This window comes from Sceloporus occidentalis, unplaced genomic scaffold (assembly GCF_023333645.1).
Source record: "Sceloporus occidentalis isolate IW3139 unplaced genomic scaffold, rSceOcc1.0.p SCAF_10, whole genome shotgun sequence".
Lineage (NCBI taxonomy): Eukaryota > Metazoa > Chordata > Lepidosauria > Squamata > Phrynosomatidae > Sceloporus > Sceloporus occidentalis.
Genome location: NW_028316990.1, coordinates 38697691 through 38715924, shown reverse-complemented (window position 1 = coordinate 38715924; position 18234 = coordinate 38697691). Strand labels below are relative to the sequence as shown.

The 18234-nt window shown below is 43.2% G+C and overlaps 2 protein-coding genes across 3 annotated transcripts; one reads left to right on the top strand and one right to left on the bottom strand.

The window, feature by feature from the left end:
- Nucleotides 1–16: 16 nt before the first annotated feature.
- On the bottom strand, nt 17–6804 carry NUBP1 (NUBP iron-sulfur cluster assembly factor 1, cytosolic). The gene is made up of 11 exons (XM_089540431.1): nt 6725–6804; nt 6522–6626; nt 5624–5757; nt 4974–5042; nt 4385–4417; nt 3896–3986; nt 3154–3308; nt 2052–2162; nt 1806–1908; nt 1430–1513; nt 17–180 (listed from the first exon to the last, which is right to left on the bottom strand). The coding sequence occupies exons 1-11, from the start codon at nt 6771–6773 to the stop codon at nt 128–130; spliced, it is 987 nt and encodes a 328-aa protein (XP_089396557.1). The 5' UTR covers nt 6774–6804; the 3' UTR covers nt 17–127.
- Nucleotides 6805–7031: 227 nt separating this feature from the next.
- On the top strand, nt 7032–17464 carry TEKT5 (tektin 5). Of its 2 annotated transcripts, XM_089540348.1 has the most exons (8): nt 7032–7077; nt 8523–9445; nt 10133–10216; nt 11218–11288; nt 12822–12965; nt 13737–13959; nt 15765–15919; nt 17248–17464. In XM_089540348.1, the coding sequence occupies exons 2-8, from the start codon at nt 8879–8881 to the stop codon at nt 17462–17464; spliced, it is 1461 nt and encodes a 486-aa protein (XP_089396474.1). In that variant the 5' UTR covers nt 7032–7077; nt 8523–8878. The 2 variants fall into 2 exon arrangements, with proteins under 2 accessions (XP_089396474.1, XP_089396473.1); XM_089540347.1 differs by lacking the exon at nt 7032–7077 and having other exon boundaries at nt 8463–9445.
- The last annotated feature ends 770 nt before the right edge of the window (nt 17465–18234 follow it).

The window sequence follows — 18234 nt, the reverse complement described above, 5'->3', positions numbered from 1 at the left end:
AGAGAGAGAACTCAAATAAGCATTTATTACTTCAATTTATTTGAAAAAGGAATGATTTATATATTCCTGTGCAGAGAGGCTTAAGGTGATCAGTGCTTTCCTATGACTTGTAAATTCTCTTTGTTGTTCAAGTGTTCTCTTCTTCCTGAGGCTGGTTTCGGCTGCAGTAGTCTTGGATTTCTGCAGAAAGACATATGAAGGGGAGATGTAATGCACTCCTCCTGACTTGCAGTATATTTGTATTTAAGGCTGGAAACCTATATACACATGTGTGTAACACACGGGCCTCTATGCACACCTGGGAGTAAATTCCACTGAATTCAAAAGGGCTTACTCCTACGTGAGAATACTTAGGAAAGCAGTGTTAAGTCCTCCACACTCCAAGCTGCCCTCAGTTGCAGCATGGGGCTACTCCAGAGTAATAGTGGTATATTTTAAGGATACAGACGAGTTGGAGGGGGTTCAGAGAAGGGCAACACGGATGACAAGAAGTATGGAGAACAAACCTAGGAGAAAAGGCTGAAGGAGGTGGGCATGTTCAGCCTGGTGGGGAGAGGACTAAGAGGTGACATGATCACCCCCTTTAAATACCTCAAGGGCTGTCACAGAGGAAGGGACAGACCTGTTCTCCACTGTCTAAGCTACAGCCTCCATTTCCAGCTGCAGAGATTTGCTCTCAGGTATGACAGCAAGAAATGCAGGAAGCGGAAGGCATGGCAATTCCCTATTCCCATGTACGGATGTGAGAGCTGGACAGTTAAGAAAGAAGATAAGAGGAAAATCAATTCATTGGAGATTATGTGTTGCTGGAGAAGAGGGCTGAGGAGCCAAAACGACAAATGGGACCAAGAGCAGATCAAGCCAGAAACCTCCCTGGAAGAAGCCAAGATGGCCAAAGTGAGGCTGTCGTACTTCGGACACATCATGAGAAGGAAGGACTCATTGTAAAAGACCATAATGCTGGGAAAGGTGGAGGGAAGGAGGAAGACCGCATGCAAGATGGATGGACTCTATTAAAGAGGTCACAGTTATGGGGTTGCAGGAATTAAACAAAGCTGTAAAGGGCAGAGGGTCTTGGAGATGTCTCATCCATAGGCTTGCCATGAGTTGAGATCAACTCGAGGGCAGTTAACAACAACAATGAGTTGTGCCTAAATAACCTAAAGGCACCAGATCCCTTCCAGTCTTGGAAGCTAACCAGGATCAGCTCTGGTTAGTGCTTGGATGGGAGACTTCTAATGAATACGACGTGCTGTAAACTGTATTTCACAGGAAGGACTGGCAAAAACCTCTCTGAGGAAACCTTGCCTAATCCCAGGAAATTTATGGAGTCACATACACAAACATAAGCAACTCAAGTGTGAGAACACCAACACTTCTGCACTGCAGCTGCTCCTCTACCCCACTCCCTGAAGGATCCTGAACTTACTTTGGATGATCTTCCGGTAGGCTAACGTGGCTGGAGAGTCTGGTACCGCAGAGAAGAACGACTGTCCTTTATCACAGCTTTTTCCTGGGGCGAGGAGAGGAGGAGGACCATCAGGTAAAGTCTGGTCAAAGCACATGCAGAAAACCATCCCTCTTTTCATCCCTCCTTTTTGTGTTGCCTAACACCCCCAGGACACATCCAAAGCCCACAGAATGTCCAGTGAAATAATAAGAATAAGTATCCAGCAACATCTGGAGGGTCAGCCTTTCTTTACCCTCTCTTGCAGTAAAAAAATATTCCCCTTGTGCGTACTGTATGTTCTTTCGCATCATGTTTGTATGCAATGCAGGTATCAGATCCCAAGACACTACACTACCTATTTGAGGGTCCAGAGGCACTTTCCCAAGGAGAGGTAGGTTATAACTGTGGCACATGGCCTCCGCACCTCCAGTTGTCGGGGGGAAGATCTGCGACTCTGTCTGCAAAACAATGACAGGGTTAAAATATACTCCATGGCCATGAAAGACTTAGAATAAGGAATACTGTTCCTCTCCTCTTAATTCAATTGGCCCCAACAGTACAAGAATCATTCTCAGGCTTCAAGTATTAGTAATGAGCGTACCTTACACTTTGGGCACACAAAGCCACTCATATTTTCAACCACTCCGACAATGGGCAGCTTCACCTTACGGCAAAAGGTGATCTCTTTTCGAACATCCTGAAGAGCCACTTCCTATTAAAAATGAAACAAACCAAACTGATTATGAGGTAGCGAAATGGCAGCATGGCATTGCATATTTACTGCCATAACTCCCCATTAAAATATTACAAATGTAGCAACGTAACTGAGGTTTCAGCCAATGGCCAGCTCAAGCTACTGAAAAGTTGGCCCTCAAACCTGTAGTGTTGCAAGTCAGTGGGCTTCCTTAGGGAGCTGGCTCCACAATATCAGGGCCACAAAAAGAAAGCCCAACTCTGAATCCACGGTGAATTCTCAGATTAGGCAGATAGAATTTAGAAAACTCTGACCAAACAAAAAGGCTCTGTGCCAGGGAGATACTACCTATACTTGGCTATGAGTTGTTCCCTGAACTGGAATAGCAGTGACCTACTTCGCGGAACTGCTTGCAGATCATTAAAAACTGAAAGGCCTTTTTGCATAAGTGCAAGTGAAGCAAATGGTAGTGCTGAGCCAACTCTCCTATCCAGGAAACATCCTAAATTTATCCTATAATCCTTTCCTCAAAGGAGATTGTCCCCCAAAGCTAGAATTATAATTCACAATTGTGTCAGGGCAAATTTAAGAATTACAAAGAGTTAGCAAATTCAGCCTGCGTTGCAAACAAAACTCTTCCCTGCATCTTAAATCAAAGTAATCTGTCCTAGTGAAGGTCCCCAAAGAAGAGAGAATGTATTAAGACTTTCATATGTGCCTACAAGTTGACTAACTTAAGATAACTCTAAGGTGAACCTATCACAGGTTTCCTTCGCAAGATATGTTCAGAGGAGGCTGGCCACCATTGCTGAGAGAGAATGACTTGTCCAAGGTAACTCAGTAGGTCTGTACAGCCCTCCTGGAGTCCGAGTCCAATCCTCAAACCACCATGCCACACTGGCTTTCTTGCTGACACTAATTTAGCATTACAGCTTCATATCCAAATAAACCTTTAGGGAGAAAATTAAACCCAGCTTTCTTAGCCAACTGTAAGAACTATGTATCTTACCTGCGGGGTGGTGATTATCACTGCTCCATCTATGCCAGCGGCACTGAGATACTGGACCACGGAAAGGTGCTCATCCGATGTTCCTGGTGGTGTGTCTACAATCAGGTAGTCAATCTCACCCCAGTCCACATCACGAAGAAACTGCTTAATCATTCCTGAAAACGTGAAATGTCGGATTAAAATTCACAACTGAACCTTCAAGACCTCAAAAGAAGTGTATTATCTAGTGGCCTTCACTTTCGCTGCTGAAGCTAAAACTGTGACTTAAGTCATCTCTTTTTTGCCCTCTGCTGGAAGCTTCTTTGGGAATGCATCACACCCAACAGTCATCTGAAAAGTGACAAACCTTCTTCTGAACTCAGAAGCTCAGTGCTTTAATTCTGACAAGGCTGCCTATTTGCAAGGTTCATCCTTGCATCTTGTTGGTAGGATCCAACATTGCGTTTCCAGTGGATTCCCTTACTTCTACCTTAATCAGTGACCCCTACTAGCTCTGCGGCACTTGGGGCACCTAATATCCCGCTCTGAATGTCTGGGAAACTCTCTAAGGGGACACTTTGCTACCAGGGAGAACTTCAGTGGGAAGGAAAAGAGAAGAAACTGTCCAATTGTGTTAATGTAGTACCACAAGCATGCTTAAGTATTCTGATGGATCTTAGTCTGTGTATGTCCACCTTTCCCTTTGGCCACTCCACAAAAGGAAAACAACCAAACATGTTACTGACCATTCTGAGATACAGACCGTTCTTTTTGGGTCCTCTCCAAATCACAGCGTCATCAGGACTGCTGAGCAAGAATCCCACCGACATAACCCCCAGGTTCTCTTCAACATACTTGAAAAACAAAGCAAAGACACTACTGAGGATGAAAAAAGACACAATGAGGATTACACACATTCTGTACCTGAGGCTCTACAAGTGTTTATTTTAACACTTTTAATTAAGTATCATTGTACTTGGACTGATTTATGAGGCAAATATATGCAAACTGTCTATGGGTGGCATGGGGTATTATTTTAGTATTTATTTCATCTTTAATGCCCCCTTCCTCCCTGAAAGGGACCCAAGGGTAGTTCCACATTCAGATATGATTTTAAACAAACTCCACGAAACCACATGTGCCATGCTCCATTCACATGCCCTCAAAGACTATACTCCACATTGCTTTTGTAAGTCTCCAAGAGGATCCCTATGAGGATTTAAAAACAAAACCAAACAGACAAACCACTCACCACCGGAGACCACCCAGAGCCACTCTGGTGAACCTGAAAAAGGCAATATTCCAATACGTTAACATTTGTAACGAAAACCAACAGGAAGATTTAAAAGAAAATTGTATGATCATACAGGAAACCAACATAGACATTTCTAAGATATCAGCAATCAAAGAAACCTGACAGAGCTTGTCTTTAAACTGGGAAGAAATGGGATACATGTAGCCACTTGTAATACAAGACAACTGCTTTTGCTACACAAAATGATGCAATTTCTTATTTGTTGTCTAAACAAAGGTTCAATTATATTTGTTGAACTCATGAGGAGTATTTACAGAATTGTAGATTTGGAGTGTACACCAAGGGCAGCCATTTAATCCAACCTCCTTGTTTCCCAGTAACTTCCATTTTTAGCTCTTTAGAAGAACCTTAACATCACTCTAAAAACCTTACAGATGTTAAAAAGGAATCCCTTGGATGAATCTTGCCAAGAATACCCAATGATAAGTTTGCCTTGAAGGCAGCTTGAAGGCCCATAAGGACACTTACGCTTGCAGGACCCTAAATAAGCATTCTGTCAAGACATACCATATGCACTAAGTCTCACCTGTTCTCCCTCCAGGCCCATGATTTTAGGGATAGACGGTCCACAAATGTCAATGTCCAGCAGAGCTACCTGGGAGGAGAGGAAAAAGTGCAAAGTTTGATTCCAACAATATTGTAAAATGAAATCGGTGATCAAAGACACTACAAACTCATTTATACGTTCTCCCAAAAACATTCTGCATAAATAGAAACAAAAAAACCCATATATACTTGACTATAAGTTGACCTCATGTATAAGTCAAGGGCAGGTTTTGGGGCCAAAATTATAGATTATTATGCCATGACCCATGAATAGGTCAAGGGTAAATCATGGAGGCTCCTTCAGTGTGTCTATGTGTGCGTGCGGCAAGAGAGACTCTAACTGAGGCTCTTTGCTCCATCGTTTCAGCTTTCCTTTCCTCCATCACTCCTCAGACGGCGGGTGGGAGAGGGACACGGTTTGTACATTACCATACTGACCCATAAATAAATCGATCTAGGGTTTTGGGGTCAGTTTTTGGGCGTAAATTTCTCGACTTATAGAAGAGTCTATACAGTATGTTCAGAATTTTTAATACTGGGTGTGAACACATCTGAAGAAGTGGACAGTGTCCACCAAAGACACTGGCCATAATAACAGTCGCTGCACTTTAAGGCCACACAGAGACTGACCTGCCTGGCTTCGTCCTCGGCTAAGCCATGCGCCAAGTGGGCGCTGAAGGTGCTCTTGCCCACGCCTCCTTTCCCAGACAAGACCAGGAGCTTGTGCTTCACCGTCTTCATTTTCTCCTTGATTTCTTCAATGGCTACAAAGGAAGAGAAGAAGAAGGAGTAAGTACACAGCCAGAGCTGACCTGTCAGCCTCGCTCTGGAGCAACTCAGGGGATTCTGGGAGCTGCAGTCCAAAGTGACGCTTCTGTTGCCTTTCCTCCCCAAAAACTGTGGCTTAAGATGAGCTGACAGCCCTTCCCTTGCCAACTGTGGGATTCTGGGAGATGTAGTTCAAAATGACGCTACTATTGCCCCTCCTTTCAAAAAGCTGCAGCCTGAGGCAACCTGTCTGACCCATCCTGGGGCAACTGGGTGGATTCTGGGAGCTGTAGTCCACAATTACACTTCTATTGCTCCTCCTCCCACCAAACTATGAGGATTCTGGGATCTGTAGTCCAAAGTTAGGCATCCGTCCTTCCTTCCCAAAAGCCTAAGGGGACTTGGCAGCCCTATCCTAGAGCAAGTGAGGAGGATTCTGGGAGTTGTACTCCAAAATGGCCCTTCTAGTCTCCCTCTTCCTCTAAAGCTGTGGCCTGAGGCGACCTGGCAGCCCTACCATAGAGCAAATGGGGGATTCTGGGAGCTGTAGTCCAAGACTACACTTCTTCTATTACTCCTCCTAACCAAAACCTGTGAGGGGACCTGGCCCCTCCTTTGCCAGTTAGGGGATTGTGGGAGCTGTAGTCCAAAGCTAGGCGTCTGCCCTTCCTCCCCTTTTTAGCAGCCCCATCCTGGAGTAGGTGAGGGGGATTCTGGGAGTTGTAGTCAAAAACGACGCCTCTCTCTCTCTCTCTCTCACCTGGGTCGGGCCCCGCCGGCCTCCCCGAGGCGCAGAGCCCTTGGTTGGGGCAACCCCGGCATGCCTCCGCCTTCCCCGCTTGGTCGCTGCCGGTTCCGGGGCATTCTGGGAAGGGGGACACAAAAAGAGGGGACACAACAGGATTAGAAGGGAGAATTGGAAGGGGCCCGCCGCCGAAAGGGCCCCCACCTTCCTCCCCTCACCCTGAGGAGGGGCGTCCACCAAGACCGAGCCGCCTCTCTCCGCTGCCATGCCGGAAAGGCAGAAAAAGAACGCACTTCCGGTTGTGCGCCGGCATCTATGTCCCCCTCGACCGAACCAGGAAGCGGTGACGTCAGCGAGTGGAATGACAAAAGCGAGCGCCTGAGCCGCCGCGCATGCGCGTTCCCAAAGCGGTGCGCGTTCGTGAGGGAGGCGGGAAAACCTAATGAAGGGGAAAGAAGGGAGCGGCGCGCGTCACGTGGCTTCACGCGGCGTTTCCTATTGGCTGGCCCAAATCTCCTCACTCACGGGGAGTGCTGCTGTGACACGCGTTTTTCGTTCACACGTTACTTTGGTGGGGGAAAGAGCCCTGCGTTATTATCACATATCCCTTTCTTTCGTCTTGCTCTCTCTCTCTCTCTAATATGATTATAAAATATAATAATATAATTATTATAATATAATATTATTATAATAACAGGATAATTGCTTCTCGCAAAGAAAAAGTGCAGTTTTAATTTCTTTTCTCCTCACAAAATTGTAATTCTTATTTTTGTCTTGAAAAATATATAAAAGGTGTGTAGATATATATATATATATATATATATATATAAAATATAAAGCCCTAAGTTATTATCATGTATCCCTTTCTTTCGTCTTGCTACATTTTATTATTCTATACATACATATATATATATATATAATATAGAATAATGTAATAATATATTATCATATAATATAGTATACAATAATATAATTGCTGCTTGCAATTTTAATTTTTTTCTTGTGATAATATATATGTGTATATATATATAAAATATGTATTTATATATGTATATATAATGTGTATATATATATATATATATATATATTAAATATAAAGCCTTAAATTATTATCACGCATGCCTTTCTTCGTCTTGCTATATTATATATTATATAGAATATTATACAATAATATAATAATATATTATATGATATTCCTGTGACAAAATTGTAATTCTTATTTTTTCTTTTTCTAGAATATTATAATAATATTATAATAATAATCTATTATTATATGATATAGTATACAATGATATAATAAATTGCTGCTTGCAAGGAAAAATGCAATTTTAATTTTTTTCCCTTGTGACAACAATAATAATAATAATAATAATAAAATTGTAATTCTTAATTTATTTCTTGAAATATATATCTACATATATATATATATCCCTAAATTATCACATATCTTTTTTGTCTTGCTATATATATATATATAATATTATACAATATTATAAAATATTATAATATGATATAGTATACAATGATATAATAAATTGCTGCTTGCAAGGAAAAATGCAATTTTAATTTTTTCCCCTTGTGATAAAAATAATAATAATTAGTATAATTAAAATTGTAATTCTTAATTTATTTCTTGAAATATATATATATATATATGTATATATATTATAAAGCCCTAAATTATTATCACGTATCCCTAATAATTAGCAAATATTGAGCTCAGGCTGGAGAGCCTAGAGGTTCCTAGGGAAAATACCTCTCTAGGCATCTGTAGGTCTTCCAGCATGGCTCTATGGTCAGCCTCTGGCAGACATAGACCATAGAGTTGTGATGGAGCCTAGAGGTTCCTAGGGAAAGCACTTCTCTAGGCATCTGTAGGTCCTCCAGCATGGCTCTACTTCTGCCAGATGTTGACCATAGAGTTGCACTGGAGGACCTGGAGATTCCTAGACTGGTGTTCTTTTTGGTAAAAAGAATAGTGTTTGTTTTTTAACTGCATTCATTCCACCTTCACAGGTTCCTTCTCCCTTAACCCCAGCAAATGTGGACCCATATACCTTCTTCCTCTTCCTTACTGGTTTCTAAAAAGAACTAGGCATCTCCTTCTCTGAGGCAGCCCTTTTTCCTATCTCTAAACCCGGAACGCCTGGGATGTCCATTTCCATTTGTGTTTATCCCAAGCCCTCTCCTTCACAGGGGCCATGATGCCCTCCTCCTCATCTTTTGTGACAACATCAGCCAGTCACAGACACTGCAGTCAGGCAGCAGCTGCAAAAGGAGGAAATCTGGTTTTGGTGAACCCCCCTCAAAATGGCAGCTGCCTCGCTTTCTTGAGCCTGGCTTGGCGAGAGAAGGCTGGGTGCCCACTTTAGATGGAGTACCTGGGCACTACCCAGACAGCGACCTACTGCGGACCCCGGAAGAGCTGCATCCTCCCGGAGGTGGCCCCTACAAGCTTGAGCCACGATAGCTACCAGGCTTACTACCTGCCCGGCTACCGCTACCTGAACTCATGGAGACCCAGCTTGTTCTACAAAGTCTCCTCCTTCCGGCCAAGCGATGAGGCTGGCGGACGCCTCTGTGCCCCCCTGCGGCCGCCCACCATCCTCCCCTCGGTGCGGCCATCCCTCTACGCCCGCTACAGCCCCCATGACTGGTACAAAGCCAATGCCAACGCCATCAAAGGGTCGGAGGCTTATCGGCACTGGGCCGGGCGGCTCAACGCCGACTCAACGCGACTGATCCAGGATAAGGACCAGTTGACCCGCCAGCAGCAGGAGGATTCGGGGAAGAATATCGGGCAGAGGCTAGCGGACATTGACTTCTGGAGGTCGGAGTTGTCCTATGAGCTGGAGCGGTTGCTGACTGAGACCCGAGCGCTGGACACGGCCAAACGGCGCCTGGAGTGTGCTGCGGATGAGGCCCAGGGACCCCTGCAGGTGGGTCTCCTTGGTACTAATTTGGGTTGCAGCCTCTCATGGGATAGAAAATCATAGAATCGTGGAGTTGGAAGAGACCACAATGGCCATCCAGTCCAGTGCCATGCAAGAACTCACAATCAAAGTCATCCCCGACAGATGGACAATAGAAGTGGCTTGGCTAAATCCGGTGGGGTGTCATGGTTTGAGTATTGGACTATGACTCTGTAGACAAGGGTTCAAATCCCAATTCAACCATAGAAACCCACTGGTGACCTTTGGGCAAGTCATACTCTCAGCCTCAAAGGAAGGCCATGGCAAGCCTCCTCTGAATAAATCTTGCCATGAAAACCCAATGATAGGTTCGGCTTAGGATTGCCATGAGTCGGAAACCATGCCACACAACAAGAACAGGAGCAAACCAAAGAGGGTAAAATTCAAAGATCTAGCTGTGTTAGTCTATAGCAGTGGCTCCCCACCTTTGCTCCTCCATTTGCATTGGACCTCAGCTTCCAGAAGCCCCAGCCAACTTAACCAATAGTCAGGAAAGATAGGAAATGAAGTCCAAGTCATCTGGAGGACCAAAGTTTGGAAACCACTGGTCTGTAGAATCAATATGTAGAAAGATCTTGTAGCACCTTTGAAGCTAACCGAAAGAAGCTGGCAGCATGAGCTTTCAGAAACTCAAGTCTACTTTTCCTTTTGCAGGTAGCCTTGGAATGCTTATACAACCGGGAGAAACGGATGGGGATCGACTTGGTCCACGATGATGTGGAAAAGAACCTAATACAGGTATCTCTGGGCTTTAGGAAATGGCTTTTCGGAGACAGACAAAATTAGTCATTGGGCTATGCCTTGGATAGACTGCGTCTTCTTCAAATTCATTTCTTCCCTAAGGAAGTGGACTGGAAGTTTTGGAACAAGTGGGAGACTTGGTTTGCATCTTTTCATGTCGAAAGACCAATCTGAACCTAAATTCAAATTAATTATAGTAATAAAAAGGGAGGACGTTTCAGTTGTGGGAAATGGCCGTGAACCTGTTTGGCTCCATTTAAAAAAGGGCCTGGAAATTGCAAATTGCTAAAGCAAATTGCTAATCACAAGTAGAGTAAATCCGCTGAAGTGTAGGATTTACAAACAGGCTGAGTCTCCTTTATCCAAAATGCTCGGGACCAGAGGCGTTTTGGATTTTGGATCCCCCCCCCCCAGATTTTGGCATATTTGCATGTACACATAGTGAGATCTCTTGGAGATGGGACCCATGTCGAAGCATGATTTACGTTTTGTATGCACCTGATACATATTTGCCTGAATGCGTAATTTTATACACATTATTTTTTACTAATTTGGGGCATGAAACAGAGTTTGTGATTTCTAAATACTCGAAGTTTTAAGTAGCTGCTACAGTTGAAATTTCAGGATCGAAGGGCAATTTCATGAGGCAGGACTTTTATGGAGGGAATGGTCTTACTTTGTGTGGTTTACAACAACAACAACAGATACATGGGTATAGGAAGGCATAAGTAAAAGCTTACAAAAAAGGTTATTATTAATATACTACAATAATTCCACAAAGTAAGTAAGTAAGTAAGTAAATCTTTGTTGAATCAGACTGCCAACTCTATCAAACAATTAAAAAGAAGAAACAGATACAACATCGTTGACGAGGAAACACATCAACAAATGAGGAAATATAAAATGTAATATATAAAACAATATATGCCAATTAAAAAAGCAATTTTCAATTTAAAAATTAAGACAACCAAAGAATGCCGTTCTTCCTTCGCTTGTAGGAAACGGACGTGATCCGCGCCTGCCAAGAGAAGATGAGAAAGCTTGCGGAAAAAATTGATCAACAAATAAAGTAAGCTTTCAAGGGAATGCAATGCTTTTTGAGATGAAACTGGTTGGGTAAATTGTGTCCGTCGTTTACGGAATTAAGTCCCAAACTGTGTGAATTGCATTCAAAAAACTGCAGTTTTGGACGGCGGTTCTCACAGTGAGGATCAAAATGGTGAAATTATTCATTCTTGCCCAGGAGAATGAAATTTGGGAAGACTTTCAGCCTTATTGCCAGCCAGCTGGAATGTGTTTAGGATTCATAACATTACCCAGGAAATCACACCCAGATTTCAGAGGAAGGAGCTGGAAAAGATCCGCAAAGGCCTTAAAAGGCAAGCATTGTTGTTTCTCCCCTTTGCTGGCAATTGTCTTCTGACATTAGCAGCAGGCACAAATTCAACAGGTGAAGAAGGGTTTACTGGCAAGACGAAACAGCATTATGCAAGCTCCCTTTTAGACTCCAATTATCATTCCACTAAAAGCAATTCAATGGAAGAGAGTTCTTAGCCTTTGGAACTCTCTGCCACAAGAAACTAGGCTTAGGTTGTTTTTCCAAAGACCTTCAAGGCTTTTAGCAACAGATTGCATGTTAAGTTTTTGTTAAAATAGATTATTTCTAATTTTTAATATTAGCAGATTGGTGCAATATTTTCAAAGTGCATGCGCCTTGCACAGTTATACCACTTTGATACCACTTCTGGATGGTATCCTGGGATTTATAATTTCATGATATAACTCAAATCCTCTGTAATGTTGCCATTTGGGTGAATGCACTAGAAGATTCAAAGTACCACGCCAAACTACAAACACCCACAATTCTGTAAGTGGGAGGTGCGACAGTTAAAGTGGCATCAAAGTACTCTAATTTATGCAGTCTGGATACACCTCTGATCAATATGTTTAAAATGTAGTGCTTGGATATTATAATTTGTTTAAGTTGTTTAATTATTTAATTCCTGTCCCCCCTTCTTTCCTGGCATGGAACCCCAAAGGGCTTGCAAAAGTGTGAGAGCAAGATGTGTTGACTTTATAATTTTTATCCATCTGTACCTGTTTTTGTGTTTCTTGCAAACTTCCTGGAGTCCTAGTTCTGGAGAATTGTGCGATATAGGTGGATGTGTATCCACACTGCATAATAATACAAGTTTGATTCCGCTTTAACTATAATGGCTCTGATCTATGGAAACCTAGGATTTGTAGTTTGGGTGGCAGATGTTTGTATTGTAGTCCCCTGAACTATGGCTCTAGGGCTTTCTGGCAGAGACGTCTAAGCACCTCACCAAAGTATAAATCTCAGGCTTCCATAGGATGGAGACATGGCAGTTAATGTGGTATAAAAATGCTATCAATTGTGTAGTGTAGATGCATATCCATGGACAATGAAGGGACTCTTTGTGAAGAAGTTTGGTCCATTGTAGTGACATTTTGCTAAACTTTCAGCCTCAGTTCACATATTTGCAAAATATTACTTGCTGCTTTCTCCTCTCTTCTGTTGCCTATGCTATATATTGAAAATATGCTTTGAATGACAGAGGTCTTTTGCCCTTTCTGACAGCATTAACAGAGATGCCCAACATGCCCTGGAGCGGGACCTTGGCGACAAAAGCTCAGCCCACTTTATTGATGAGAAATGCTACAACCTGAGGAACACTTCGGACAGCATTAACTACTACCACGGAGTGGAGAAAATTGATGGAACGTAAGTGCCAGCATCCTTGCTTGGAACAGCTAGAGTAATCAACTATATAGAGGAAATAAGAAACAAATGCTAAAGAAAATTTCCAAATATTATAGAGACCCCGTTTAACTGGAAAGTCAACTTCCCAAATTTCCAAGGTATTATTTTGAACATTCAACTGCTTTGCCCTAGTTTTGAGCGTAAAATCTGAATATTTGTGCAAGTGTGTGTACTGTGCTCCAAAGCAACCTCAGTGTGAGGCCAGGAGGAGGAGTTCAAAGATATAGGCATTGAAACACAAGAGGGATGGAGAAAACAAACCTGGAGCGGTCAAGGCTGTGTAGTGACCGATAAGGCGTTTGTTTTAGTATGTTAGCATACCATTTTAGCATTTTATAGTGTTACATTTTATCATCTGTTTTTGATTTTACAGTTGGCCCTCCACATCCGCAGCTTTGACTTTGCAGATCTGATTATTTACAGTTTTGATTAATATGTTCTCTCTAGGAATTTCTAGGTCTTCCAGCCCAACTCTGCCAGAAGTTGACCATAGAGTTGTGCTGGAGAACCTAAAGGTTCCTAGAGAAAACACTTCTCTAGGCATTTGTAAGTCCTCCAGCATGATTCTCCTCTGGCAGGTGTTGACCATAGAGTTGCAATGGAGGACCTGAAAATATAAATTATGCATGTTTTAAAAGGAAGAGTTATAAGTCAAGATGAAAGGGAAAAGAGAAAGTCAACAGGATTCATGACATAGGTTTCATCAGTAGCCCGATTCTTCTCACCTTCCAGAGTCTCCGTTCCTGAAACATGGGCCAAGTTTAGCGACGACAACATCCGCTATTCCCAAAATGCACGGGCCAACACTGCCACCCTTTGCAAGGAAGCAGATCATACTCTGGAGATCACATCGGATGACATGTGGAGGCAGTGGACCGACACTAACTTGGCTTTCGATTCCCGCATCTCGGAAATAGCAGATTCAAAGAACCAGCTGCAAGCCCAGCTGGCCAAGGTAGGACTGGGTTGTCAGAATGGGAGCTGATTCTTCAGCCAAACACAGTGGCCCTGTGGATTCTTCCGCCTGGGAATGTCACTATAAGTCTGCCATATATGTGTCATATATATGCCACTATAAGTCTGCCCCATATATATATATATATATATATATATATATATATATATATATGTCATTATAAGTCTGCCATATATGTATGAGGTCACAAATGGTGCATCAGCACTAAACAGACCTCTTCCAGACTGCTTTTAAGATGCATGAGCACCTTGCAGGGGGAACATATTGCTGGACATAGTGACTTCTTGGATCCTATCTAGCTGCCCTGCGTCCCAGTTTTGGAGAAAGGGTGGGATATAAGTAAATACGTATACTTTTATTACTACTATCTAGAAAGCTTTTAAAGCTGTGGTTTGATGAGGGTGTGTGTGTATTCCCATCTTATTTTTTAATGTAATCTGGTGTTGTTTTTAGGGCCATAATGCATCAGTGAAATAATGAAACAGGATTTCAGTGCAAAAGTGCTATTTCGCTATTTCACAGGTGCACTATGATGCTCTAACTCTTAAGAAATATATACATACAGAGAGGAGAAACTCACAATACTCCAAAGCAACCAGTCAATTTTGTCTTTTACCTCAAGTGAGAGAGTTAGAATAGATGTGATTTTACGGTTGCTATTATTTTTAGACACCTTAAATTATTTTTAACCTTTGTGAGTTTTAAATTTTGGTGTGTGTGTGTATGTGTATGTGTTTAGCATTATTGGTTTAATGTGTTTTTATATTGTGAGCCGCCTTGGGCCCCTTTTTGGGAGAAAGGCAGGATAAAAATTAAATACATAAATAAAAGCCGGTCCATGTTTTTGGCTGCAGCCTTGCTTCTTTTTCCCCATGTTAAAAGTCTCATAATGATTTCAAGGGGGAAAATACCTTGCAATCCTCCCAGGTAAGCATGGTCAGCCTTGGCAGAAAGCGTCTGCCTTTGGTTACAGATTGGACTGAAATAAAAGTCACATCATTGGAAAGAGGAGCCATGGATTGGCAGGGGATCGTGTTACTCCATCCTACATCATATATTGTGGCCATATTCCAAGAATCAGAAAGCAAATGAGAAAAACAGAGACGAAAGAGGGAGGGAAGGGTGGAGAGAGACAGAGAGAGAAAGAGAGGTTGGCTGTAGGTTGGTTACATGGCTGCCAAAGCATTCAAACATACACCCCTTCTCTTTCCAAAAAATGAGTACAAATTTGCCCTCTGGCATCCTTAGCAGTTTATGCCAGTTCACCTCCATCCGAGAGCGAAGATGGGATGCCTGCCACCCACTCCTTTATTTATTCATATTTTTATTTCCCCAATCGGAACGACTCTTGGTTTAAATTATTCTGCTGCCGGGAGCAGAGTGCGAGAGTGGACGGAAACCGAGAGATAAAATCAACTGAGAGATAAAATCCACTCTGTTAGAAAACCACACAGAGAAAGTGCAAAGGACCTGTTTCCCTGGATTCGAAATATTCGAAATGCAGGAAGCAAACGTCGGAACAAAACTCAGATGTGACTTTTCTGGGACAAAAGGGACGGCCGTGACAATGGGTTCCTGTTGGCAGATAATTTTCCATCCTGTTTCAGACTTGTTCCACATACATCTTTCCAAAACATTTCTATGAAAGGCAAAGTTTGTATGAGAGTGGGCCATAGAGGAGAGCAGCAGAAGTCATATCAAACAGGCAGCAAGTTTTGTTAAAAAGGACAAAGGAAAATAACCTTTCCCCCCTCTCTTTTCTTGTCTCTTCTTGCCCTTTTCAGACACTTCAAGAGATCTTTCAGACTGAAAACACAATAATGTTGCTGGAGAGAGCCATTTTGGCCAAGGAGTGTCCGCTCAAGGTGGCCCAAACCCGTTTGGAAGCCAGAACATGGAGACCCAATATGGAGTTATGCCGCGACATACCCCAGTTCAAGTGAGTGAGTCTCCTGTCTCTCTTTCCTCCCCTAAATGTGGAATTAATAGTTGCTTACCTGCTTATAAAATGTCACTCGACAGAGAAGGCATAGATGGTTTTGGTGCGTGTTTGTTGGTGGTGGTGTGTGCCTTCAAGTCATTTCTAACTTATGGCGTCCCTAAGGCGAAGCTATCATGGGGTTTTCCTGGCTCAGAGAAGGTTTTCCATTGCCATCCCCTGAGGCTGAGAGAGTGTGACTTGCCCAAGATCACCCAGCAGGTTGACATGGCTGAGACAGGATCCGAACCCAGGTCTCCAGAGTCATAATCCAACACTCAAAGCCTACACCCTGCTGGCTTTTGGTGTATGTTAACCAACACTTAATTTTAGTGTTAAAGGAGAAGCTGTTCCCCCTCAACCCAGTCATTTGGAAGGACCCCGAAGAGTTGACTCATCTTTTCCAAGTACACCTGTATTAATGTCTCAGTGGGTGGGAGGGAAGATACCATCTCTTTAGCCGGAGGCGTTTACGGGTTTTGGCAGAAGATCAAAGTGATTTTTATATCAGAGCCTGCAAGCTTTGATTCTCTGGATCTCTCCTCAGTTGGCAAAGAGCTCCAACAGAGATCCAAAAGCCAGCCTTAGATTGAATTCTCTTTACTCTGTGCATGAACACTGATATTTTTATTCCAATGAGTCGGTTTTTTGAAACAACAACAAAACAAACCCTTATCTTCTGCCCTCTTCCAGCTGCTATAAAACTGGTTGTTGTTGTTGTCCTGTGCCTTCAAGTTGTTTCTGACTTACAGGTCCAAAACACACTGCAGAAATAATCCGGTTTGAGACCACTTTAACTGCCTTGCTCAATGCTAAGGAATCCTGGGATTTGTAGGTTTTTGTGGCACCAGAGCTCTCTGACAGAGAAGGCTAAATGTCTCCCAAAACCCTGAATTCCCCAGCATTGAGCCAGGGCAGTTAAAGTGGTCTCAAACTGGATTATTTCTGCAGTGTGTTTTGAATGATAGTGACCCTAAGGGTTTTCTTGGCAAGAGTTGCCTTTGCCTTCCTCTGAGGCTGAGAGCGTGTGACTTTCCCAAAGTCACCCAGTGGAGTTGTAGCACAAGCTTTTGTAGACTTAAGTCTCAGGTGCATGGATTGGACTGGTGCCTAGGAAGGACCTGGTGTGAAAATCTTCACTGCGATCGTACAACTTTCTCGGGATAAAAACTCTTTAAACCTCTGATTTCCCCCCGTGTGATAAAGTCCTTGGTCAGTTAATAAAGGGACAGAATTGCTTTTGCAAAGTCACTTTCTCAGCTGCTGTGTTTTGCTCTCTTCGATTGCAGGCTGGTCAATGAGGTTTTCACCATTGACGACACGCTCCAGAGCCTGAAGCTGCGTTTGCGCGAAGCTCAGGACACCCTCCAGCTGCTGATCTTCAACAAAGCCAAGCTGGAGCACGATCTGCTGGTGAAGGCCAACTCCCTCTTCATCGACAAGGAGAAGTGCATGGGCATGCGCAAAACCTTCCCCAGCACCCCTCGCCTGGTCGGCTACACCTGAGACCCCCGGCCGGCCGGTCAGCTGACTTCTCTGCTCCTGTCCGCCTGACATAAAACATTGCAAACCACGGGAGACACTTGCTGCTCTTTTATCCTATTTTTTAGCCGAAGGAAGAAAGGAAGGAGAGGAAAACAGACAGAAATGAAGCGGGAAAGGCGATGGAAATAAAGAAAACCCAAAAGAAACCTGGAAAAAAAAGGTCACAGCTTTTCTTTCATAGAGAAATCCAGAGTCTTATGAGGGTAAGGAAGTCCCTCTCCCCCAGAGCATTCTGGGAAAGAAATGGAGCTGGGGCTTAGCATCTCCAAAGGTAGCTGACTTTAAAAGAGCTGTCCAAGGTGCTGAACCTGTTTTGGGGGAAGTGGTTTCATCCCTTTGGATAAAGCTCCTTTAAAGTTTGGACTGAAACCTGAAGCGGATTCACAGCCCCATTGGCAGGGGGTCGACCAGCCTCCATTTTGCAATGGGGGGAGTACATGGCATGGGCCAAGAGGCAATGCTCCCTTCACTTTGCTGATATATACCACACTTTAATGATATGGATTCTGATTTTGGGTGGTTTCGCTGTTGCGACTGAGTCCTTGACTGAGTCCATCCACATCTGGAATGTCACTGTCCTCTTTTCCTACTTCCTTCCACTTTGCCAAGCTTTATTGTCTTTTCCAGTGAGTCATGTCTTCTCATGATATGTCTAAAAGACGACAGTCACAGTTTATCTGATCCTTTTGTGTGCCTTCAAGTTGTTTCCTGCTTATGGCAACCCTATCTTA